Genomic DNA, 26,218 nt, shown 5'->3' with positions numbered 1-26,218 from the left:
AAGTACCAGAGACATCGCTACAAGCATGAAACCTACGGACATCACAATGACTCTAAACCCATATCTTTCTACAATAACACTGAATGTAAATGGACTAAATGCTCCAACCAAAAGACATAGGGTATCAGAATGGATAAAATAACAAGACCCATCTATTTGCTGTCTACAAGAGACTCATTTTAGACCTGAGGACACCTTCAGATTGAGAGTGAGGGGATGGAGAACTATTTATCATGCTACTGGAAGTCAAAAGAAAGCTGGAGTAGCCATACTTATATCAGACAAACTAGACTTTAAAGGCTGTAACAAGAGATGAAGAAGGGCATTATATAATAATTACAGGGTCTATCCATCAGGAAGAGCTAACAATTATAAATGTCTATGTGCTGAATATGGAAGCCCCCAAATATATAAAACAACTACTCACAAACATAAGCAACCTTATTGATAAGAATGTGGTAATTTCAGGGGACTTTAAGAAAAAAATTTGCAAGGGACACTGAATTTCCTGGAGAAAGAAAGCAATAAGAATCAAATTTTTTAGATGGGCCCAATATCCAGACAGGATGAGCTGTTGGGATAGGTAAACCCTGTGGGATAAATGGCTCAGGGTCAAATGTAACTTCAGGTTAACAACAGTGAAATATATGCTTTTACTCTCCTTTTTACAAGAATGCATTTATTCAAAAACAATCATAATCAGAGTATAATGTTCATTCTTTGAGGAATATCCTGATGTTCTGGTTTTATTGTAATTAAAATACTTTAGAAACTTTTGTTTTGTAAAATACTAATAGTGTGATTATTCTAGTGTTTCATTTACACTTAGTTCAGGTACTTTATCATCTGGCTGTTATGGCTTGAATTCTCTTTGGAAGTCATAGCTTTTAAGATAGCTTATTGTTATTTTTATATGCTGAAATCTAAAAAAATAAAGACATCATTATTCTGAGATGTCTTAAATAACCAATCTTTGAAATGCCATATTCCCCTCTCAAGAGTGGTTAGAGCTTCAGTACTGTATTTTTAAAAAATGTTCATTCATATATTTTGTATTCATGCAAGAGAGAATGGGAGTAAGAGGGGGACGGGGGTAGGGGCAGAGAGAGAGAGGGAGAGAGAGAAAATCTCAAGTAGGCTCCACACTCAGCTTAGAGCTTGATACGGGGCACAGTCTCATGAACTGTGAGATCATGACCTGAGCCTAAATCAAGAGTGGTACACTTAACTGCCTGAGCCACCCAGATGCCCCGAGGTCATATGTTTTGAAAGGACCACTAGAAACTGGTCCTCTCTACCCACTGTTCCACACTTTGGGGTGGTCTCCCTTAGGACTGGTACACCTTTTTGTGAGCTTGCATGCCGAGTTTCTGTGACCATGAAACAAAATGGAGTCACCTGTGGCAACTTTCAATTTTATTGGCCTTCAAGTGAATTTGCTTTTTCAAATCCAATGTCATTTTACCACTCTATTACAATTATTTAATTTCCCTCACTCTCAAAAGAATAACAATGAATTTTACTGCAAAAGGAGCCCAAACTATAGGGTTGAGACCAGTTTTATTGCCTACCATCTGGTCTTTCAGGGTCTCCTTACAATTTTAATTGCATTACATTTTGTGTTAGTTTGGATAAATTCTTTTTTAAAGAACTCTCACTTCTAACTTTAACTAGATGATCACATTTTAGTCTTTTCTTTACTTGCCATGAGTCACAAGAGAAAAAAATGCCAAACGTTCTGTGAAAACACAATTGTACTGTAGATAATGAAAGAGTCAGAGGCTTCCTGTGGTCCGTGACAAATTAAAACGTGGTGGGGTTTCTGGTGAGGAGACCAGCAATGCTGCTTTAGTCAGAGGGCATGATTCATTCACTGTTCTTTGGAATAGTTCGGTCACTTTGCCACCCATGTTCCATACTAAACTTCTGGTGCTGAGGCTAATTAATTATCATTGGCAATGAAATATCCCATTGTAACTACCACAAGCAATGGAGTATAAAAATGCAGTAATGGAGTGCCGATACTTGGGATTCTCTCCCTCCCTCTGTCTCTCTCTCTCTCTCTCTCCCTGTCTCCTTCCCTCCCTCCTCCCCCTCTCAAAATAAATAAATAAACATTAAAAGAAACCAAAACACATGACCTCTTAAAGGTTGGCCAGCACCAGTCTCATTGCACAAAGGGATAAGTAAACGTGACATTTTTCACATAAAGGGCCTTGATAATATCCTGATTCCAAGCCATTGAAAAGTTATAGACCATTATGTTGTAAACTGTTTTAAGTAGGTTCCACACCCAGCGTGGAGCCCAACATGGGGCTTGAACTCAGGACCCTGAGATCAAGACCTGAGCTGAGATCAAGAGTCAATGCTTAACCAACTGAGCCACCCAGTCACCTCTGTTACAAACAATTTTAAATATAGTAATAGTTGCTGTGCTATAACATAGTTGTAAAAGAAATTCCCATGGTCAAATAAATTTAGGAAACTCTACCTGATAAATTCCTTCTTTAAAGATATTTGCAATATATATCCGCCTATGAAAGGCTCTGGCATGCCCTGAAGTAATAAATCTTGCTTTTAACTCTTCAATTTAAAATATCCCATGGGGCGCCTGGGTGGCGCAGTCGGTTAAGCGTCCGACTTCAGCCAGGTCACGATCTCGCGGTCCGGGAGTTCGAGCCCCGCGTCAGGTTCTGGGCTGAGGGCTCAGAGCCTGGAGCCTGTTTCCGATTCTGTGTCTCCCTCTCTCTCTGCCCCTCCCCCGTTCATGCTCTGTCTCTCTCTGTCCCAAAAATAAATAAACGTTGAAAAAAAAAAATTAAAAATAAATAAATAAATAAAATATCCCAAGTTTTTAAAATCTTTTTTATTTTTATTTAAATTTTTATTTAATGTTTATTTATTTTTGAGAGAGAGAGAGAGAGAGAGAGAGTGAGAATATGAGCAAGGGAGGGGCAGGGAGAGAGGGAGACACAGAATCTAAAGCACACTCCAGGCTCTGACTTGTCAACACAGAGCCTGACGCGGGGCTCAAACTCATAAACAGTGAGATAATGACCTGAGTCGAAGTCAGACGCTTAACCAACTGAGTCACCCAGGCACCCCTAAAATATCCCAAGTTTTGTAAGCCCAGAACTCTCTTATCACAGAATACTTAATACGGTCTTATACAAATGACCTTATTCCTTATATCTCAATAAGGAACATGCTGTCAGAGCATCATAAACTCTTGGATTTGGAAGGGATCCTAGGGGTTTTATTCTGTTCTTTTTCAATAAAGGAATCTTTTCTCTCCCTTTACTAATAAGTGTCTGTCCAATCTCCAGTCACTTACCCCCGGTGGTGAATTTATTCCTATGCAAAGCATTCACTACCTCGGAGAAAGCTTAATTTTTAGAAAAGCTTTCCTTTTATTGACCAGAAGTCAGAATTTCAATCATGGCATATTCTGATTGTGCCATCAAATCATTCCATCCAGTGCTACAGACCCAGTTCCCTGAAGAAACCGAATCTCTTCCACTTGAGTCATTTAAACTGTGAAGGATGCCATCTTCTCAGTCTTTGAAGTTTCTTTTTCTTTTTAGATTAAACATCCTTGCTTATTTCAACCACATATGTCACAGGTTCACCAATTGTTGCCCACCATTCAAACCCTAGCTTGGTGGGGTCCCATATGCAATTTGGCACTGACCTAAGCAAATGGCTTCAGGCATGGTTTATCTAGAGGACAGTGGGAGACTACCACCTTCCTCATCCTGGAACTCTACTTCTTTTTTTTTTTTTTAACATTTCATTTAATTTATTTTTTAAATTTACATCCAAGTTAGTTAGCATATAGTGCAACAATGATTTCCTTAATGCCCTTTACCCATTTAGCCCATCCCTCCCCACAACCCCTTCAGTAACCTTCTGTTTGTGTGACTCTACTTCTTTTAGACCCATTACTTTTTTTTGAATGCTAAGTTCCTCTTGATGCATTGTTGACCCTGCCAAGTACAACCTAACATTCTATGCCTTTTTTCACAAGTACAATTTAGCCATGTATGAAACATACCTGTCTTGTAGACTCAAACTATGACCGTCCTATACTTGGACATAAGAGGACCTCATAATAATCCTTGTTAACAATTTGCCCTTTTTGGAGATGGCTCGCTGTTCCAGGCTGTCAAATCATCCTGTATTCTGATTCTGTTACTACACACATTTATTCTACTGAACTCCATGGATGGACTGGGCCATGAGTCAGGGAAGACATACCTCTTCTCTAACCAGGAGAGCAGAGCACTGTAAGGGGACGCCCATCATCTTGTGTGGGTTCCATGTCACAGAGTTGGCCCTAAAGGAAAGAAATGAAGTTAGGAGGGTGGCACCCATGGCAGACTCAGACTACAAGGTCCTGTGCTGGGACAACAGAGCTTCAGTGTTCTTAGCACTGTTTCTCAGACTCCCAGATGACACTAACTTTACAAAACAAGAAGTGGGCTCTTAAATCTACAACCTTTTCTTTGTCTACAAAGAGAATAGGCGAGGGTCGGCATCTTCACGCGGTGCCCCCTTAGCTTCCATGTAGGAATTCAGCCAGCTTCCCTGTGGTCCCCTTTGAGGGACTGGGATCATCCAGCCCAGGGTCCTGCCTTTGGCCATCAAGGAGCAGAGCACCATGCAGGTGAAGGGCTGTCCTTGTGTGCCTCCATTGTTCATGTTTCTGACACTATCACAGTGGCTCATTTCACTGCTTAATTTTGTTCTCACTCAGCTTCTCCTTCTTCCTCTTCAATTGATCATGACGTTTCTCCCAAGTTTCCTTTCACAACAGCTTCTAGCTCATCCATTTCCATCTCTCTCTAACCCACAGACATCCTTCTGGACCACAGGTGGGATATGCTATAGCCCCTACAGCAGTTTTCAATCTATTTTGTCCTGACACACTTGAGAAATGCAATGCTCTCCCATCAGCGATTGCCAGGTATTTATGCTATCTGAAAAGTCTAAAGCATAGTTCTGGGTCAGATGATGATAATAATGATAATAAATAATAATAATAATGCCCTCAAGGGTGAGCCCAGGCCACGTGTTCAGTCTTGTGTTCTTTCGCTTTTCCATACCCATTTTCATCACAACAGACTATTTTATTTTCATTCTCAGAAAACTCTATACTCACACTCCTGGGTCTCCTTAATACCATTTCCTCTTTCTGGAATGTCATCTCTCTTTGCTTCACTTGGTTAAATCTTACTTATTCTCTAAGGCTCAGATCAAGTGTTATTATCTCTGCAGCCTTCTTCAAGTTCATTCAACTTCTCTCCCTCACACTCTCTGGACTACTCAATTAGCTCCTCCCCCAGCTCCAGGGAAAGCAGCAGTTCCCTGCATGAATGAGTTCCCATTGCAAGGTGAGCCTCTGTGCATGTCTTCCGAGAGCCTGAGGGATCCTTGGGGCGGAGAATCATGAATGTGACCCCAGTATGAAGAGACTCACAGCAGGAGGGAAAGGAGAACAGCCATGGCAGCTGCCTCCGGAGTGTGGGAAATTACTTCCCCTCCTCTGAGGGAACAAAATACTTGGGTTCACCCTCCTCTCAGCTCTCAAGGTGCAAGAACACTGGGAAGAAATGAGAAGCTGGGACAGTCTCATTCGTTTACCTGATGAATGGTGGGCGTCAGCCGGCCAGTCGGAGAACGCCTACTGGCCTGGGGATCTCATCTGAATCAGTGAATAGGCCCAGCTCATCTTCTGATACATGGTAAACATTAAATAAGGTTGGCTTTTGCTATCAGTTTCAATTCTATCATTTCCACGCTTGGTGACATGAAGCATATATATATACTGCTTCTATAATATTCTACAGCTCTATGACTAATCCTGATGAAACTCAGCTTTGTTAATAACGACACCTGATGGAGAAGACAATAGCTGTTCTCCATTTCTCTGACTGGAGGTGTTTGTTTCTATGCAGTGGCCAACTTGTCTTTTTAGAGTAGAATTGCTGAGGTTCACAACTGCCTGTCACTGAGTCTCCTGTCCTGCCTCTCTCTCAGCGGGGCTGCCTCACAAACATGGCAAAAAGCTGCACACAGTGATTCAGTGATGTGCCATTAGTTTATTTGAGAAATGTTGGCAATTTATGAAAAACAGCCTCAGGTTCATTTCAAAGTGTTTGCTGTGAGACTCAGTTATGTGACTTCTATGATTTACTTTAAGTTAGAAAAAATGAATCCCTTAGGGCTGTCTTAAGACATATCCTTGTGCCCTCATTTGCGCCTCAAACTCAGAAGACCCCACACGAACTCATTAACTTACCCCTCCTCATCCTTCTAGATCTATCCTTTCTTGTGTGTTCTGTGCCTCAGTGCCTCACACTGTCTTCCTCCCACACAACCAGCTCTCAAACCTCAGTGTTTTAGTATCATTTTCTTTTTCCTGCTCTCATGACATCACCCCTTGCAGCTTTATTTAAATAATAGTAATAATAATAATAATCTCTGTATAAAGTGTTTTATTCTTTAGTCCTTGGTGCTAGATTTTGTTGTAATTTTTAAGGAAGATGTTTCAAGATGTCAGCTTGGTCAAAGATATTTACAAAAGAAATGTCCCCCATACCTTTTGACATATTATGCAAGACTGTAAAATCTGCCAAGGTGGAAAGGCTCTAGAATTTCTTAAAGTATTGGAAAGTAAGGCAAAAGAAAGTATTACGTACAGATAGTGTTTAAGCATTCTGTAATGTACAATGCTCTTCGTATAATTAGAGTGTGATATATATATAATAATATATAATTATTGTATATAATTGTGTATAATTATTGTATATTATTGTATGTAAAAATAATTACATATATATGTATACACACACACACACACACACACACACACACAATGTTTCAGAAGCAAGGGAGGTAAACAGAAGTCCTTGTTCTTTAAATTACACTTGGTCCTGGGGTGCCTGGGTGGCTCAGTCGGTTAAGTATCTGACTCTTAATCTCAGGTTAGGTCACAATCTCACAGTTTGTGAGTTCAAGCCCTGCATCTGGTTCTGTGCCGATGGCACAGGGCCTGCTTAGGGTTCTGTCTCTCCCTCTTTCTTTGCCCCTCTCCTACTTGCTCTCGAAAGAAAGAAAAAAAAAAAGAAAGAAAGAAAGAAAGAAAGAAAGAAAGAAGAAAGAAAGAAAGAAAGAAGGAAAGCAGGAAGGAAAAAGAAAGTTTAAAGAAATAAGAACCAAAAACTTAAAGAAAAAAATCACACTTGGTCCCATAGATGAGCAAGTCTCTGTGAATAGTTTGTCCTTTTTGGTGGAAGCGACACTCCTGGGTTCATCCCATTTCCCTCCCTGCTGCTACTGCCCCAGTTTGCACCCTTAGCTTCTCTCACCTCCGCTACCACTTCTCACCTGGACATTCCCAAAAGCTCAATGGTTTCCATCTCCTCCCGAATCCAGAGCTGTCTTTCCAAACGGCAGGTGAGGTAATCCGCCTCGTCTCCTCAAACCCCTCCATGGGTTTCATTTTTGAAAGCCACAGTAGGGGCTTTCATTTTTGTGCCCCCAACCTTTGAAATCCAAGGCTCTCCATGTGAAATAGTGGCTCCTACAGCAGTGATTCTCAGCTCGGGGATTTCTGTTGATCCTGACACGGCCCAGGAGGCAAGTTCTCCACCAAGACTCCCTGGGCAGGACTTGTGGACACTCCACGAGCTTACTAGTCACTTCCATGAGTCCGTCTAAGGCTCCAACCAAACTTATCTGGACTTTCTCCAAGGACTCTTTCCAACCTCCATGTCCTAGCTAGCTCTTCACCTTGAATGCCCTTCTTCCACTTCCATCTCATGAAGCGCCAATGCCCACCCCTGTGTGAAGCCTTCCTTTAATAACCCTGTTGAGTAGGAATCATTCCTTTCTCTGTGCTTGCCAAGCAGCTCGCTTGTCTGTCTCTTGAGCCTTTACTTCCTCTGCCTTGAATTTTAATCCATTATTGACTGTCACTCTTCCCTACTAGATTCTAAACCCTTTGAAAACAGGCTTCACACCACGTTGGTCTTTGTCCTCTCGCTGTGCCTTGCATATGGCAGAGGTTTAGTAGCTACTGAATTGAGTTTCTAAATAGCTCTCGGGGCAGGGTGAGGGCAATAATTGGTAATATGGTAGAAGGCGTGCCAGGACCTCCAGCTGGGCTGGAAAACCTGGAGAGTGGGACACCACAAAGGGTTATCACAGGTAAGCAGCAACCTGCTGTGGGGAGGGATTAAAGGAGTCAGTTTACATCACACAGAAGCATACTTTGGAGTATTAGGGCTTTTGGCAAGTCCTCTCAGCTATGACATCTCTAGAAAATTTGACAGTGTTAGCGAGGAAGAAGGTTGCTTTCTGAGAATTTGGTAGGCACTCCAAGGGAAGCCAGGCAGGCTCTGGTTACACGTGCCATTTTGTTATAAGGATGTCATAGGGGACCCTGTGACCACTGGGGAACCTCTTGATCTGGGGACAAGAATTGTCCATGGATTTCCTCCACTTTAGAGTGAATCTTTGAGAAAATGTATACTCCCAAGTGTGGCAAATTTCTTTCTTCAACTTAGGCCCATACACATTATGCCCAGGGCTTTCCACTGGCCCTACAACCTTATTTGCCAAAGATAGTGTGCCTTTTGCTAATAAGCCAGCAAGATGGATGCTCTCAGGTAGACAGGTGGCAGTCCCTCATTTTTTGGGACTTCATATTTCGCTATCCCACTTAGTAGATTTAGTTATAATACCGTTTCAAGAACTATGGCCATTGGAACAGACTCTATGTTCCACAGTGAATGTTCTAAGCTTTGCTCTCAAATAATAGTCTTTAGTACAAAAGTGTGTGGGTGTTTATTTTTCCCAGGTTCAGGGTAAGTAATTTAGTGAGCTTTTAAGTCATCATTTTAAGGACGCTCCGTGACTCTCAGCACTTGGAGTCCCAGGTGTATTAAAGGTACAATAATAGATGCTTACTTTTTGTGCTAGAGAGAAAGAAACTCAAAGAAGAGAGAAGTACTGTGTACAGGCCACCTCTTTCAAAAGCACGAGAATTTTGTTCTTGTTCTGATCATCTGAGCAGGCACCTTCCAAGCTGTTCTTTTCTTTTCTTTTCTTTTTTTTTTTTTTTGCATTGTCTCTCCCTGCTTAGTGCATTGCCTCCTCCTTATGCGTCTGGTTTCATTCAGATCTTCACGGGGAAAAAAGAAATTGGGCATGGGAGAAGCACCTGAGGACTAGAGGCAGAGGGCAAGACCGGCTCACTCTGGGAGGGGGCTATGCCTGCGTTCAGCCTCCCACACCTAAATGGGTACCAGCGATCAGTGAGTATAAGCAGTTCTACAGTTGGGCACTGACCCCAGCCAGCAGACTCAGGGACAGCTATCCCGCTGACCTGAGCCTCAGCTGGTCTATCTCGAGTCTTCCATGAATCAGGCAGTGTGCCCCTGACTCTGCCTTGGTAACCCCCACCCCTCTTTCTACATTCACAGCCTCTCTGTGTGTGAATGGGCCTGGGTATTGCAGAACATGCCTCACGCATTCATTCTGGTCTGGCTGCCTGCACGACCAGTGCTGACAGATGCTCCCACACTCCACTGGCCTCTCTCCTCGTCCCAGAACAGAAGTTGTGCCAAGACGTCTAGGGGCACAGCCAGTGGGAAGCTCTTCCTGGGCAGCATCTGGCTACCTGGCAGGGCATGGGGGGCACTTGGCCTCGGATGAACTCAGGCTCTCTCAGCTGCCTGAGTGTCAGAGCTAACCATTGCTGTTGACCTGCCATGGTGTAATGGGAGAACTGGGAACGTTGAGCTTCCTTTGCAAAGGAAAGGTCAGCAAAGCCTGGGGCTGATTTTGCATTCTATAATTTTTTTTTCCTTTCTCTTCAGACTTGCATATGTTTTATGCTAATCAAATATAACCTCCTTTGCTTTTCTCAACCATCTACTGCTTAGTCTTTGGGGAAAAAAGAAAAGGTACTCTGTTGCATCAATCAGAACTATGTAAAAAAAAATTATCATGGAATTATAAGCATGAGATGATGTTATCACAAGTATGTCTTGCTTTCAGTGGGCTGTATCAAACCCCAGACCCATGCTTGCAACACTAATAAACTATAAGGGTGCAAATTTATTTATTGGTTTCCTTAAGGCGGTCAATATTATCCTTTTATGGAGCATGAAATCTACAGATCCTCTCCCTGGAAAACTATGACCTGCTAAGAGGTTTTAAACAACTTTGGTAGTTGGTTCAGAGATTCTAGGAAGGTCATTCCTGAGTCCTGTGGCCAACCACGGACTGCAGTTAGGAATCTCTATTGGAGAAACATTCTGCTTGGGCCACTTGATATGGGAATTTGATTTCTTTTTGTTGTTTACACATAATACACATGTGTCAATGACCACACAGACAAGGCACACAAACACTGCACAAAATGGGCTCACCTGTATTCTAAGAGTTCTTAGAAATTGTGTGTAATGTGCTTTTATATTTAGCTTTCATGCTTTACATAGTTAACAAGAAAAATGGGCATACCTCTCCACGCCGCTCAGTTTCCACTTGTGTTTCCGGGACATCAGTAATCCCCCACCCCAAGCTGCCTGCAAAAGGAAGATCATACAAGGAAAAAGGTAGTGGGTTTTCATTGCCTAGATTTCTAAAGTTTGGTGTCTTTCAGAACAGTGAAAGTCTTGTGGGGTGAAAGTGATCTCTTCAACCCCAGGCAATTTAGGGGGTTGGCCACCTTATTCTGGTACTAGACTTGCAAAGCTTAAATTGGGGGCTGTTCTAAGGTTTTAGGTTCCACACTACATTTATACAAGTGGAAGGAGACAAATTGGGGGGCACATTTTTTCTGTCTGCATAAGACAAAAGATCCTTTCCCCAACTTACCACCACCACTCATAGTGCTAATGAAACTCGTGATCTCAAAATGAGAAACCCTATTGTCTCCCCAGTTGGCATTACAGAGGATGAGCTAGGTACCCATTAGGCTGCCTCTGAGTTGTAAGGAAAACTCCTTTGATGAGTCTGGATAATTCCAGAGGGAATAAGCAGCTTCATGATCCTATTTTACTAATGTGTACTTCTGGATAAGATAATTTCTCTACCCCAAAAAGAAAGAAACAAGCAGGAAGAATGTGTACCAGTCAATTCCCTGAGCGATAGGAACATGTTTTTTAAAAATATGTACTCAAGTTTGAAGATTTGAATTAGTGTACTGATGTAGTGATCTCTTTTAAAAAAATGTCAAGATGGAGACTCATTGGAAAATGTTGACATTCTTTGTGGGTAAAAATAATCCTGGGATAATTTTAAGGAAAAAAAAAACCCCACCTGTTAGGGTCTAACTGCTTTATTTACTTATTATTTAGTTTGTTATAATTTCAGGTTGAAAAATTATCCAATTTTCCAAATGGGTACTATTTTAAGAATTTCTCTAATCTAATTATAAAAGTATAAACATTTAAGATAATACGAGTAAGTGCTAAACTTGATAGGTTTCAAAGAAAGCAAATACGATTGGTTAAGAAATCTCTCTATTTTAAGTAGAAATCCCGGAGGGGAGACAGCAGCATCTGCTGGTTTAGGACACACAGACATTGTTATTTTTAATGTTGCCAGGTTAATCCTCTTCCTGAATCAGCTAGCAAGGTTTAACAGGCTCTCCAGTTCTGAGACCCAGATCATAATGCTACTGGAATTGTTCAACCTTTTCTTAGTGTCTTCGTTTCTAAAACGGATGGGGTCATTGGTAGCCTAAGAAACAACTCACACTGTGAATCAGGGAAGGAAAAGAAGACTGATACCCGCCATGCAGGATAACACTGGGATAGTGGAAATTTACCTGGCTCATCCTTAGTTAGTAATAATGGATTAGTAACAAACATTTTGCAGGTAACAGCTGATCTTTGAGCCAGACTTTGATTTACAACGGTTGAAGTTTAAATCTTTTCATTTTGTCCATGGAAAACTTGACGTTTTTTCATTTGAAAATGCTTTGGTGGGCACATCTTCATTTTAGTGTGCCCAGGCCTGGAGTCAAAACATTTCAAATATGAAATATCTTCTTAAGTGACCCAGCTAAGAAATTGGAAATTGGTGTCCCATATCTCCTAGCAAGCTGTCAAGTCTGCTTTCCTCTCCAAATATACAAATACCTGACTTGAGTTTGAGATTTTATCCTTTGGGTTTCCCATGGAAACGTAACTCCTTTATGCCTTTTTTGATAATTTTCACAGGGAAGTACAATCTGCATGTGTGTGACTGTGTATGTACGTATGTAGGCTGCATTCCTCCATGGATGTTATGGGCCAATGAACCGAGAGCTAAGTGCTCAGCTTGGATACTGGTCATAGAAATGAGAATATTATCATGTTGGGAACATTAACGCATCATCAGCCTCCAACTTCCTCTAGTCAACATTGTGTGCTATGTGAGTTGTGTGCTGCTTTGTCTCTGCAATCTTAAAATCTTAAATATCCCTATTCTAAAAAGAAGCTCCCAAAGAAAAAAAAAAAAGAGAGAAAAGACAGACTTCATTTCACGAGCCCCAAATGAATAAACATGCAAGGGCATTTTAGTGGCAGTTCCTATGGGATACTCACATCCACATGCATCCAGATCTTGTACTTTTTGCAAATGTCAGCGACCGCCAAGAGGGGGTCAAATGCTCCATACACAGTGGTCCCAGCTGTGGCACTCACAAGGAAAGGAACAAATCCCTATGCAAACGAGAAAGCCCCAAATAAGGTCAAATAGGGCTTTGAGAATTTTTTCAAACAGCTGATGAAAACAGTAGAAATTCTCCCCCATCATCTGCAGTTTTGGAACCATCAGCAGGATCATCGACACCCTCGAGCCTGGAAGGACGTTCACTCTCCAGGATCTGAGTTCTCCAGGCCATTCTGTTGGACCTGTCAGTCAGTCTTATGAGAACAGACACTCTGGTTCTCGGAAGAGGCTGCACTGGACCCATAGGTGAGGAAGTTTTGTGGTGCCCACAAGCCATTTATTTATTCCAGGTAGATCCCCCCCCCCCCCCCCCCCACCTTGGCCCACTCTCTGGTCTTCCTTTTCTGTAACAGTCCTTTAGAGTGAGCAGACGAAAGAACAAAGAGAAGGAAATCTGACCGGCCCATTATTCCTAGTTGGAAAATCCTCAGATATAAATTTATTTGGTGTCTTGGGCGGGACAGGTTCACGTGAGACTATATAATAAGCCACGACTCTTATCCATCTAAGCAGTCCTCTGGCCCTGGCTAAGTGAAAATTGCTGGAAGAAGGTAGTGAACGGTGTGAACATAGCGGGAGATGTGACAGGATGTTACAGAATCTGTCTTTAGGTGGCAGCAAAGGTTTAATCTTATGGTTTGTGCTAACAGGAGTAGTTCTACTTCAGAAACAAGGGGAACCTTCTGGCCACTGTGTAGGAAATAAAAAAGGCATATGAAGAGGAATAATTTTTCCTGAGTTGATAATAATAAAATGTATGTTTTCTGTTGAACTAGGAACTGTAGGTTATATCCACTAAAAGTTACATTTAGGGGTTCCTGGGTGGCTAGGTCGGTTGAGCATCCAGCTCTTGATTTTGGTTCAGGTCATGATCCCAGAGATGTAGGATTGAGCCCCACGTCGGGCTCTGTGCTGAGCATGGAACCTGTTCAAGATTCTCTCTCTCCCTCTCCCTCTGCCCCTCCGCTCCTCATGCTCTCACTCTCTCTCTCAAAAAAAGAAAAAAAGTTACATTTAACGGAGTTCTACAAACAAGCTCTCTGGTTTGCAAACCATCCAGAGATGTAAATGACTTTCTACGTCTCCAGAACTTGCTCCTTCTAAGACTTCTAAATTGTTTCCTAAAAAATAAGATGCTTAGAGAGCCAATCGTATCCATATTTGTAGGCAGGAAAAATGGGCCCCTTTCAAATACCCATACAACGGTAAGTCATGCTGCGTTAACATTGTGATGTTTTCCACTTGTGAAAATGATCTTTCAAATGTATGTCTGTTTAATGTCAACCCTCAGCACAGAGAAAGACAAATGCTTTAGAAATTCTTACAGCATCACTATGTGCATTACCACAGTGTATATTATTTAAAGAGCAACTTAGATCTTTCCAAAGCAGAGTCTACAACTCAGAGACAAACAGTGATTGGAAGCAAAATCCCACATTCTCAGTAAGGCTTGGAGGTTGAGAATTGAGTCCTCTTTTTAAAACAAAGCCACAGTGTGTTCTCCACTGGATGAAAACAGAAATATGTACCCTTGGTTTGTTAACTCTCTACAAAAACTTACTTTCTGTTTGGCTTCAAGGATCCTTCTTTCAAGATCAGATGGGATCATTTTCCCTCTGAAAGGAAAAATAAATACATTGTAGGTTTGCTTCAAATACGTTACTTTGTTGCCCTTACAAGCAGCCACATCAGGGTAAAAAGTTCAACCCTAAACTGTTGATAAAAATGATCTGTTAAGACAACTCTGTGGCTATTTCCAGGCAGAAAGGCATTTCCTCCCTGAATGATGCAGGACTGTGATTTCTGACACATTTAGGAGAGTCCTGACCACATGTCCCTCCACTCTGCACAGAACGTGCTTTTTAGGCCATCCTCTTAACTCAGCTGAAACAAGCCTGTTTCAATGCAAGACAGTTGGCCAATGAAAAGAGAGTGCAGAAAAAAGATTTGCATTCCCAGTCTTTAAATGAATGGAGCTGCAATTTCGTATAGAGATGACATGCCAAGAAGAGAAAATCCATTATGAAACAACTGAATGAAAATATTAAGAAAGCTACCTAATTACGTGCTGAAAGCATAAAGCAAGCCAAGAAAACATGGGCTCAAATTTCAAACGTTTAGATAACGTGGGCTCTGGAAAAAGAAACATCCTTTCAACCCTGAAATGTTTCTTTCCTAAAATAAAAACAAAGATAGTGCTTTGCTACTTATAAAACTCCATCATTATGGGAGGCGTCTTGGGTGGCTCAGTTTGTTGAGTGTCCAACTCTTAGTTTTGGTTCAGGCCATGATCTCATGGTTCATGAGTTTGAGCCCCACATGGGGCTCTGCACTGAGAGTGCAGTGCAGATTTCTCTCTCCCTTTCTCTCTCTGCCCCTCCCTGGCTTGCTCTCTAAATAAACAAACAAACAAACATTAAAAAAATTTAAAAATACATTATAATAATCAAAGGAGTTGATTTACACAAGAAGCTAGATGTAGCTAGATGTGTAATTCTTAGTCAAGTTGCCAAATTTCTCGGTGCCTATTATTATCATCCCTGGAACATAGTGATAATAATATTACTTATGGAGTTATGAGGTTTAAATAAATTAATACATACAAAAGTATTTTAAAAGTGCTTGACATGTGGGAAGCACTCCATAAGTGTTAACTTGTATTGTTGAGCTTGTAATGCACTGTGACATGCATATCCCGAGTCTTTGGGGAAAAAAATAGGGAAAGGACAGAGTAGTTGCATGGTGACAGAGGCAGAAAAATATTCTTTAAACCAAAATACCTCTCTTGAGGTTGCTAAACTGGATAAACTTCTCACATCAGGATCATCGATCTAGGGTGTTAAAAGGCAATTTGAAAAATAAATTATGGGCAGGAGGTTGTCACAATAAATGGCTGGGAGATGCTACTGGCATTTAGGGACCAGTGAGCAGGGTTTGGTATTTGTCACTAGTTCAATAATTTATTTGTGGCTGTTCCTGTGACTTTAGGTATAGAGCAAACATTGAGCTACTTTATTACATCTTCTAAGCTTTACATATTGAAATATATTATTAGAAGTTACTTGTCTAACACCCATTTGAAAAAAATATGTTACTTTTCTTTAAATTTATTTTATTTATTTTTATTTTTTTATATTTATTTATTTTTGATAGAGAGAGACAGAGCACAAGTCGGGGAGGGGCAGAGAGAGAAGGAGACACAGAATCCGAAGCAGGCTCCACCCTCCAAGCTGTCAGCACAGAGCCTGATGAGGGGCTCAAACTCACAGACTGCCAGATCATGACCTGAGCTGAAGTCGGACGCCTAACTGACTGAGTCACCCAGGCACCCCTTTTCTTTAAAATTTTTTAATGTTTATTTATTTTTGAGAGAGAGAGAGAGAGAGAGAGAGAGAGAGCGCAAATGGGCAAGGGGCAGAGAGAGAGTGAGACACAGAATCTGAAGCAGGCTCCAGGCTCTGAGCTGTCAGCACAGAGACTGATGTGGGGTTCAAACCCATGAACCGCGAGATCATGACCTGAACTGAAGTCAGATGCTTAACAGACTGAGCCACCCAGCCTCAGTTAGAAAGTTACTTTTCTAATGACCATTTTATAAAAATAATTTTGGCATTATATAGTAAGTAGGTAAGTTATATTTTCTGTGATTTTCATTTTTATTTTATGAAGGAGATGTCACAAAATAGTTGGAATATAAAACAGATATTAGGCCTGAAAGCATTAAGAACCACTGATTTATGTGAAGCTGTTTTCCAAAGGAAGGCAGTTAAAATGCAATTATCTGGAAATGGTAATGGACAGGTTACCAATGGTCAGTCAGGCTGGATTGGAACAAAGGAGAGTAAATGAGCATCTGGTGCTGAGGGTATGATTCCAGCTCAGAGCAGCCTACCTCTGGGGAACTTCCGTGAGAGGGGGCTTCTGAAGGAAGGGCAGAGGGAACGGAAAGGCAGGGTGGTGGGGCTGGGAAGAGGAACTCGCTGCCTACATTTCTCCCTATGCTTCACAGCTTGGTCCCAGGGGCATCCCCCAAAGCAGTGATTTTCAGTCTCTCCTGGATCAGGCTATGCTCAAACACCTTGCTTCAGCACCGATATAAACAAAAGGTGCAGATTTCAGAAGAGATTCAGGTATTATATTCATCCTTTACATAAAATTTTCAGCCCATTAAAATTGCCATGGTATTTTTGTGGGTAAACACGGACACTGAGGGAGATTCTCAGAAAATGTTGCAAATCCCAAATTTTGCCAACCACCTCTGCTTTTGGAAAGTTTTGGGTAGACTAGTTTGACCGCTGCTATTTGCTCGTCTAATCACATCCGGATAGTTTTATTAAGCATGAGGCAGTAAGGTGTCACCAAGAAGTCACAGATTAGGGTACATTAGAATTACAAGGGGCTGGAGACCTGTTTCTAGTCTAATTGTCTCATTTTTCAAATGAGGAAGCAGGCCAAGAGAAGTGAAGTGAGGCCCAAGATCAAATGTGGGTAAAAAGTTGGTTGTTACTAGAAATAAAACACCGAGCTTCCTAGAAGGGCTGAACAGATAGGAAACAAGCCTATTTAGAAAGATTAGAGTCTTGAAAGATAAGATAAGTCCTTGCAGATAATATCTGACTTTCATGGATCAGAGGTGTCTTTCAAGTCTTTCAGGAAAGCGGTAATGAGCAGTCTGTTCTATTTCCCTATCAGGGAGCTTTGGGGCAGGCTTGTCAAATAATCAAGTTTAAGTGGAAAGCGGTGGGTGTGGCTCTTAACAAGGCAGGTTCCAGCCTTTCTTAGGCTCTGTGCTTAAGATAACCTGCTTTATCCACTTAGGAACCCAGAGGACACTTCCCCTACCCTCCCCACTACTGCTTCACACACTGCAGGTGGTGCTTTCTCTCACAACCAAACAAACAAACAAATAAACGAACATTTAAAAATAAAGAAATGGAGATTTTAGCCTAGTAGCATGTTCAAATAATTGTGTGACATACTAGCCAAGTACCATTCATATGACCTATGGTTTTGAGCCATCATGGTTGTAGGGCAGGAGCAGAAGGGGCTCTAGACATGGATTGTGCATTGCTTGTCTGTCCATGTGCTGTGGGGTAAGAGAACATTGGGTGACAACTCCCAGGGTCCTCTGAGGAATAGAAATGGTCTGGCCAGGCTTGGCTTTTCCAGACAAGCATCTCGGTGCAGGGAGGCTTTGATCAGCAGCCATTGCATTCTGTATGTGTAGCCTAAAAGTCACTCCATAGTGGAGCACCTGGGTGGCTTAGTTGGTTAAGTGTCTGACTTTGGCTCAGGTCATGATCTCACAGTTGGTGGGTTCGAGCCCCGCATTGGGCTCTGTGCTGACAGCTTGGAGCCTGGAGCCCGCTTCGGATTCTGTGTCTCCCTCTCTCACTACCCCTCCCCTGCTCACGCTCTGTCTCTCTCTCTCTCTCAAAAATAAACACACATTAAAAAAAAAAAGTAAAAACAAATAAAAGTAGCTCCATAGCAAAAAGGTGTACCTTTAATGTTTACACCTTCCAGCCCTTAAGTGCACAATTATGTAGTGACTGATGCTTTGCAATGCTGCTCTCTGTTAGTTGTTAGTGTTTAAGAAAGGACTGGCATTTGAGTGCAGACTGTTGAACAGACTTCTGCTTGCACAGAGATTTCTGATTTTGCCACAGTCTGTAAAAATGTATGTAATGCTATAGGATCAGATAAGGTGACAAAGTTTCCTGGGCAAAATCCCACAATAGCAGCTAGCATTGCCAGCAGGAAAATCTTCTCTTTGCGGGAAGAAGCTAAAGACACAAATTATACCACGTGTGGATTTTGGACCCAGATTCATGGCTAACATCCCATATGAAGGAGAAAAGCTATCTTACAGAAAGGAGCATGTTACTAGCAGGCTGATACCTCTAGGCAGGCATCCAAATGGTCACAAATCAGGTGCTTGAGTCACTGGTGACCCTGCTCGTTGGCCCTGATGAAACTGTAGTAATTCAACCAGCTTTTCTTAAGTGAGTAGAGCTTGGCTCTGTCGACAGAGATATGTATGCAAAGAAGAAAGCATGTGTGACTCCTTCCTGTTAGAAACTGATTAATATTATGATCACTGCTAATAGCAATACTGCTGTCAGAGATGATGAATTGTCAGCTTCAGAAGCAGTCACTGCATTGTGCCTTATTCCATGATCTCTGAGCCTCATGTCAACCCTACAGGAGAGTTATTGTCTTGACCTTGCAGACAAGGAGACTGAGGCTCAGAGAGGCAGGTGACCGTGGCTAAAATTTGGAACGCGGAGGCAGAACAACTTGCTTCTTGCCCCAGATCCTATGCTAATTCTGTGTACTTGAAGAATTAGGTTCTCCCTCTACTCATTCATAAAATGATGATAAAGTACCTCTCTCACAAGGTTTACATGAGGATTAAATGAGATAATAAATATAAGACATGATAAAGCACTGAGTATAAAACTCAATACATATGAGATAGTCTCGTTTTCACTAGCAGTAATTCTAGGAGTCGTACGACTTGTAGAATGTCACACAGCTAGCAGAGGGCAGACCCAGAAACCTTGAGCTGTCTGACATCGGAACCCAGGTTCTTCGCACCATACATTGGATGCCTTCCAAAGCTTTTATGGGGTTCAAACAAAATATCTGCCTCTCTGCAAGGCTGAGTTCTGGAACTGTAATGTATGTAATATCAATACTATGGCTTTTTGGAAGCCCCTCAAAGTGAGTAGTTCCCTGATTCCAATTCTATTTGCTATTAGCACTGTTTAGTAAAGTAAAAACCTGTCACCTCCTACTAAAATATACTGCTCCATCATCTCTTTTTTTTTAATTATTTAATGTTCTTATTTATTTTTGAGACAGAGAGAGACAGAGCATGAGCAGGGGAGGGGCAGAGAGAGGGGGAGACACAGAATCTGAAGTGGGCTCCAGGCTCTGAGCTGTCAGCGCAGAGCCAGACACCGGGCTTGAACTCACGGAGTGTGAGATCATGACCTGAGCTGAAGTCGGACGCTCAACCAACACAGCCAGCCAGGTGCCCCTACTCCATCATCTCTTGATGATACTGTTCTTTCCTGCATAGCATCTAAATGCTATAGGACTAATCAAAATTTGCTAGGTTTTCTACCTAGTATTTTTACCCAGTCAGTGCTAAGCAGAACTATTTCTTCCATATAGATTGTGATATAGGAACAGTAAAGGGAGCTCATAGACCCAAGCAAATTTTCAAATTGCCCAGACTCTGTGGTGACTCGAAAATCTCAGACTCTGTGGTGACTTGAAACTCTCTTACCAGAGAGATCCCCTGGGGAGAAGAGCTCCCTATGTCTCCACATGGCTGTTGCTGGTGTGTGTAACCTATCCAAGGACAGACCCGCAAGATAGGCTAACAAACAAAAGTCAAACAGATCAGGGGCACCTGGGTGGCTCACTTGGTTTAAAGAATCCAACTCTGGACTTCAGCTCAGGTCATGATCTCACTGTTCTAGAGTTTAATCCCCACACCAGGCTATGTGCTGACAGCGTGGAGTCTGCTTGGGATTCTCTTGCTCTGCCCCTCCCTTGCGCATGCTTGCTTTCTCTCAAAATAAATAAACTTAAAAGAAAAAGTCAAAACAGTACTTGTATTACAAAACCAAACCCTCTGCCAAAAATTTTACCATAATTAGAAACAGTAAACTTCCTTGGTCCCTTTAATATGTAGTTTGATTTGGAAAAAGAACTTTAGCAGATAATCATATTTTCCTTTTAAGATTTGTTTTCCAATATGCACAATGAGATCACTTAGCATTATGGCCAGGATATGGGAGCAGGATATTTTTTGTGATTTTTGTATCTAATTCTAACAATTTTTTAAAAAAGATTTACCTTCTCCAAAAGCATTTACTTCTCACACACACACACACACACACACACACACACACATTCAGTCACTCACTCACTATGCAACAATTCAAGTGATGTGCAATTGAGGACCCCAAGCATGATATGGTAAGGAGCTACTTTTGTTTTCATATGAAGCCTCCAGATTGCTGCCATTGGGTGCGAGCCTTAGAGCGCACAGAGAAGTGTGTGACAAAGGAAAGTTGTCTGAGGGCAAGAAGGTATGCCGGCCATCTCTCATCACTGCCTCAACTGCCCAAATCTGCCACTCCTCTTCCCTGAACACACTGGTACAGAGAAGAAGTGGATGATAGAAGTTCAATCACCATGTAAGGAAACATACTTGGCTATTCCAAATAAGTTTTGAACCAAGGAGGAAATAAAAGCTACAATTACAGAGCATTAAAAATTAATGACCTGGGAATACTACATATAAAAATATGAGAAACATCCTAAATCATTCTCAGAGGAAAATGAATAGCCTGACATGCTTTTGAAATTAAATAACAGGGAATAAAAATAACTAAATGTTTAATCCAAGAAGCTAAGAAAATAAAAACAAACAAGGTAGGCAGGGGGAATGAATGAATTTTTCAATGAATTAGAAACTTTAGAAAGTAAACTAAATTAATAAATTCAAAAGCTGGTACACTGAAAAGATCAGTGAATATACAAGTATCTGATTAGTTCAGTAAAAAGAAAACATGTAGGGCTGCCTGGGTGGCTCAGTCAGTTAAGTGTCCAGCTCTTGTTTTTGGCTCATGTCATGACCTTACCATTTGTGGAACTGAGCCCCATGTGGGGCTCTATGTTGACAGCACAGAGTCTGCTTGGGATTCTCTCTCTCCTTATCTCTCTGTCCCTCTCCTGCCCCTCAAAATAAATAAATAAGCATTTAAAAAAAGAAAAAAGAGGGAAAATATCACATTTGAAATAAGAAAAGAGGTTATGGAAAAAGATATTTTAGAATTACAAAAAAATTAGATGTAGAATTTTATGCTAATCTTAAAATTTTGAGTAAATATATAATTTTTCCCTGATAAAATATAAGTTAAAAGAAATGATTCCAGAATATGTAGAAAATTTGAAAAGACAAATAACCAAATAGGTGAGAAAAAAGTTGCCCAAAACCCATCACCTAAAATGACAGGCCCAGATGTTTTAATAGTGAATTTTAACAATTCTACTATTGGGAGGTAGTACGTTCTAAACTCTTACAGAGAAGACAATGGGGACCTATTGGATCATTTCTAGAAACTAGCTAATACTAAAAGCAAAATCTGTCAAAGGTAGTTCAGAAAAGCTTATCAGCATATCTTATAATATAGCTACAAAAATCTGGAATATGTTTTAAAATATAATACAGAGGAAATTACAGATTAACATCGAACCAAGTACAAATTGTTGCAAGAATACAAAGAATGGAAGGAAGGGGTAAAATAATAATTACTTTCTGTACCTATACATGAGTAAACAGAAATAATGTATAAGAAGAAAAATACAGATCTTTACCAAAGAATGCAAAAAAATATCTGAATAAATGGAGAGACACATGTTATTTGATGAGAAAACTCAACACTGCAAATACACAGAATTGATCTCAACACAATTCCAACCAGCTCTCCACTGGGAGTTTTAGGGAAATGAGAATCTGAGAAAATAATTCTAAGGTACAAGTGGATGAAACAATATTAAGAATATTCCATTTAAAAAAAGGGGGAGGGTTTAAAAAAATAAAAAAAATAAAAAAAGGGGAGGGTATAGATTTTTCTTTACTAGAGTGTAGAACATATTATAACACTATAGTGATTAAAAAGTATGGCAATTGAGCCAAATGGGCAAATCAGTGGAACAAAAGTAAAATTAGGAAGTGATTAAAGAATAATTTTTTGGATCTCACATGGTGTTGAGACAACATCTGGCAAAAACTACATGGATAAAAAATAAAAAATAATTAGGTACCTCTCAGACACCATATATCAAAATAAATTTCAGTTAGATCAACTATTAAAATAATAATATAAAGGTTCTAGGAAAAAAGATGAATATTAGCATGTACTAAGAATGGGGGAGACACCCCAGAGGTAGAAAATGGATAATTGATGATAGCTCTGACTACCAAAAAATGAGGTATTTTTACAAATACCATAAATAAAATTAAAAAGCAAACGATACATTTTGGAAAATATTTACAGCATATATACAAAAAGTGTTTTGTGTTCTTTTTCACTAATGAATGAGAAGAATAAAATGCTCAACTTTGCTAATTATCAAAACTTCAAATGAAAATAATAAAAAAACAGTTTTCATTTATCAAATTGATGCAGGTCACTTAAAGGTTTTAGTTCCTAGGACTAGTAAGAACATGGTGAATAGTCAGCCCTGTACGCTGCTTAGGGGGAGTGTAAATTGGCTGGTTCTTTTCTGAAGGGCAACATGCCAGCAAGTATCCAAACTCTTAGTGCAGACATAGTCTGGGGCTCAGAAATTCTATTTTTAGGAATTTTTCCAACGAAAATATAAGTATGCATGCAAATATTTAGCCACACTGATATTTATATTAGCAATTTTTTTAAATAGTAAAAATTTAAAGTAGCTTAAATGTCTAACAACAGATTTGTTAAGTAATATAAATCCCAAACAATAGATTATTAAATAGTAATTAAAAATGATATTGGAGGGGTGCTGGGTGGCTCAGTCAGTTAAGCATCCAACTCTTGATTTCGGGTCAGGTCATGATCTCATGGTTTGTGAGTTGGAGCCCCACATCAAGCTCTGCATTGACAGTACAGGAGCCTGCTTGGGAATCTGTCTCCCTCTCTCCCTCTCTCTCTCTGTTGGAGATGCAGGAGAGAAGCATCAAAGAAAAGACTTCAAAAGGGAAGGGCTGGAGAAGGTGCAAGGACTTAGGACATGTTTACACAGCTGAACGCTGCTGTGGCTCAGCTCCTAAGGAACAAGAAACATAAGGAACTCCAAGAGCCATTAACATTGTCCAGGGCCAGATCCTCCTCACACCTGACCCTTCCTAGTGTTATAGAAACCAATTCACTCGAAATTCAACCATGAAAAGCTAAACCATTAGACTGATTGACACACTTGCTTAGCTGACTTTATGCACATAGTCTTTAGCAATTATCCTAATAAAAAGAAGCTTCATTCTGGAGTTGGGGCCTCATTCTGACTCATTCTGAGTATGAGGACGTTGACTTAACTGCACTTTGCGGACTTATCTTTTGTGATTTTGACCATACTCCCTGCAACATCTCTCTCTCAAAAATAAATAATAAATAAACATTTAAAAATGATATTGGAGAATTTCTAATGACATGAAAGTTGCTCATTATATTTTATTATGTAAAAAACAAAGTTCTAATCAGTAGGCTTTATATTTAAATATACATAATATGTTTGGAACTACATACACCAGAGTATTAGGAGATTATGTCTAGATCCTTCTATTTTCCTATTTTTTATAATGAATATATTCTGTTTCTAGAATAAGAAAAGAATCTTGTTTTTTTTTTTAAAAGAAGGGGCTATCCATTACCTAATACCATATACAAAAATTAACCCAAAATTGATCAAAGACCTGTATATAAGGGTTAAAACTGTAAAACTCTTAGAAGAGAACATAGGGCAAAACTTCATGAGATTGGATTTAGCAATGCATATTTTCATGGATATGATGCCTTAAGGCACAAACAAAAAAAAAAAGGAAAAATAGACAAATTGGACCTCAAAAATTAAAAACTCTTGTGCAATAAAAGATACTATCAACAGAATAAAAAGCATCCTATAGAATGGAAGAAAGAAAATAGTTCCAAGTTTCTGTAAAACTTGATAAAGGATTAACATCCAGAATATATAAAGCACTCCTTCAATACAACAACAACAACAATAACAAAGACCCAAACAACCTAAGTCAAAGGTGAACAGATGGACCTAGAGACACATATATGACATTACATCCAACAGCAACAGAAACACATTCTTCTCAAATGCACATGGACATTCTTCACAATAGATCATATGCTAGACCACAAAACCAATCTTAACAAATTTAAGAAGATTGAAATCACTTCAAGTATCTTTTCCAACCACAGTGGCGTGAAAGTAGGAATTAATTAAAAAGAAGAAAATTGGAAAAATTACAATAACTATATGGAAATGAAAACCACACTGCTGAACAACCAGTAGATCAAGGAAGAAATAAAAAAGAAATCAGAAAGTATTTGGACAAATAAAAATGAAACACATCATAACAAAACTTATGAGATGCAGTAAATCAGTTCTAAGAGGGAACTTAATAGTGATAAATGGCTATATTATATGAAAAAAATCAATATCTCAACATATCTGACTTCATATCTCAACAAACTAGAAAAGTAATAACAAACAAACCTAAAGTTTAGCAGAAGGAAGGAAACAATTAAGATTAGAACAGAAATAAATGGAGACTAGAAAGATAATAGAAAAGATCAACAAAATTAAGATCTGGCTTTTTGACAAAAAAGAAACAAAATTGACAAACCTTTAGCCAGACTAACCAAGAGAAAAAAGGGAGAAATAAAATTAGAAAGGAAAAAGGAAACATTACAACTCATACTACATAAATACAAAATATCATAAAAGACTACTCTAAAAAATATTATGTCAACAAATCGGATAATGTAGAAAAAGTGAAGAAATTCCAAGAAATATACAACCTACTGAGACTGAATCATGAAGAAACAGAATTTCTGAGGAGACCAATAACAAGTAAAGAGATAAAAGCAATACCCAACAATTTCCAACAAAGAAAAGCCCAGGACCAGATGCCTTTATAGGTAAATTCTACCAAACATTTAAAGGGTTAATGGCAATCCTTCCCAAACTCTTCTAAAAAGTTGAACAGGAAGAAACATTTCCAAACTCATTTTATGAGACGAGCATTACCCCCATACCAAAGCCAGATAAGGACACTACAAGAAAAGAATATTACAGGTCAATATCTCTGATGAACATAGATGCAAAAATTCTCACGAAATACTAGCAAACCAAATTCAACAATACATTAAAAGGATCGTACACAATAATCAAGTGGGATTTATCCCTGGGATGTAAGGATGGTTCAACATCTACAAATCAATCAATTTGATACACCACTATAATGAAGGATTAGAATCATATGGTTATCTCAATAGAGACAGAAAAAGTATTTGACAAAACTCAACATCTTTTCATGATAAAAACTCTCAATAAACTGGGGTTAGAGGGAACCCACCTCAACATAATGAAGGTCATGTATGACAATCCAATTGTACTTAATGATTAGAAGCTGAAATATTTTCCTCTAAGATCAGGAAGAAGGCAAGAGTGCCCACTTTTACCACTTCTATTTAACATAGTACTGGAAGTCCTAGCCAGGGCAATTAGGCAAGAAAAAGAAAAAAAAAAGACGTTCAAATTGGAAAGGAAGAGGTTAAATTGTCTCTGTTGTACAGGACAGGATCTTATATATAGAAAACTGTAAAGACTACCAAAAACCAGTTAGAAGTAATAAATTTAATAAAGTTGCAGGATATGAAATTAACATAAAAAATCAGTCCCATTTACAGTA

At 39.8% G+C, this 26,218-nt stretch overlaps 1 protein-coding gene across 1 annotated transcript in view; it reads right to left on the bottom strand.

Annotated features, from left to right (window-relative positions):
* GAD2 (glutamate decarboxylase 2) overlaps window positions 1-26,218 on the bottom strand; it is an 83,838-nt gene that overhangs the window by 18,275 nt on the left and 39,345 nt on the right. Inside the window, exons 9-12 of the mRNA XM_047866918.1 lie at window positions 14,291-14,345; window positions 12,603-12,719; window positions 10,531-10,595; window positions 4,258-4,336 (exon numbers count right to left, since the gene is read on the bottom strand). Of these exons, the coding sequence (XP_047722874.1) occupies window positions 4,258-4,336; window positions 10,531-10,595; window positions 12,603-12,719; window positions 14,291-14,345 (316 nt within the window). The remainder of the gene's footprint in view (window positions 1-4,257; window positions 4,337-10,530; window positions 10,596-12,602; window positions 12,720-14,290; window positions 14,346-26,218) is intronic.

Source organism: Prionailurus viverrinus, chromosome B4, assembly GCF_022837055.1.
Source record: "Prionailurus viverrinus isolate Anna chromosome B4, UM_Priviv_1.0, whole genome shotgun sequence".
NCBI lineage: Eukaryota > Metazoa > Chordata > Mammalia > Carnivora > Felidae > Prionailurus > Prionailurus viverrinus.
Note: the sequence above shows the minus strand (reverse complement) of the source record. Positions and strands in the feature narration are given on the sequence as shown.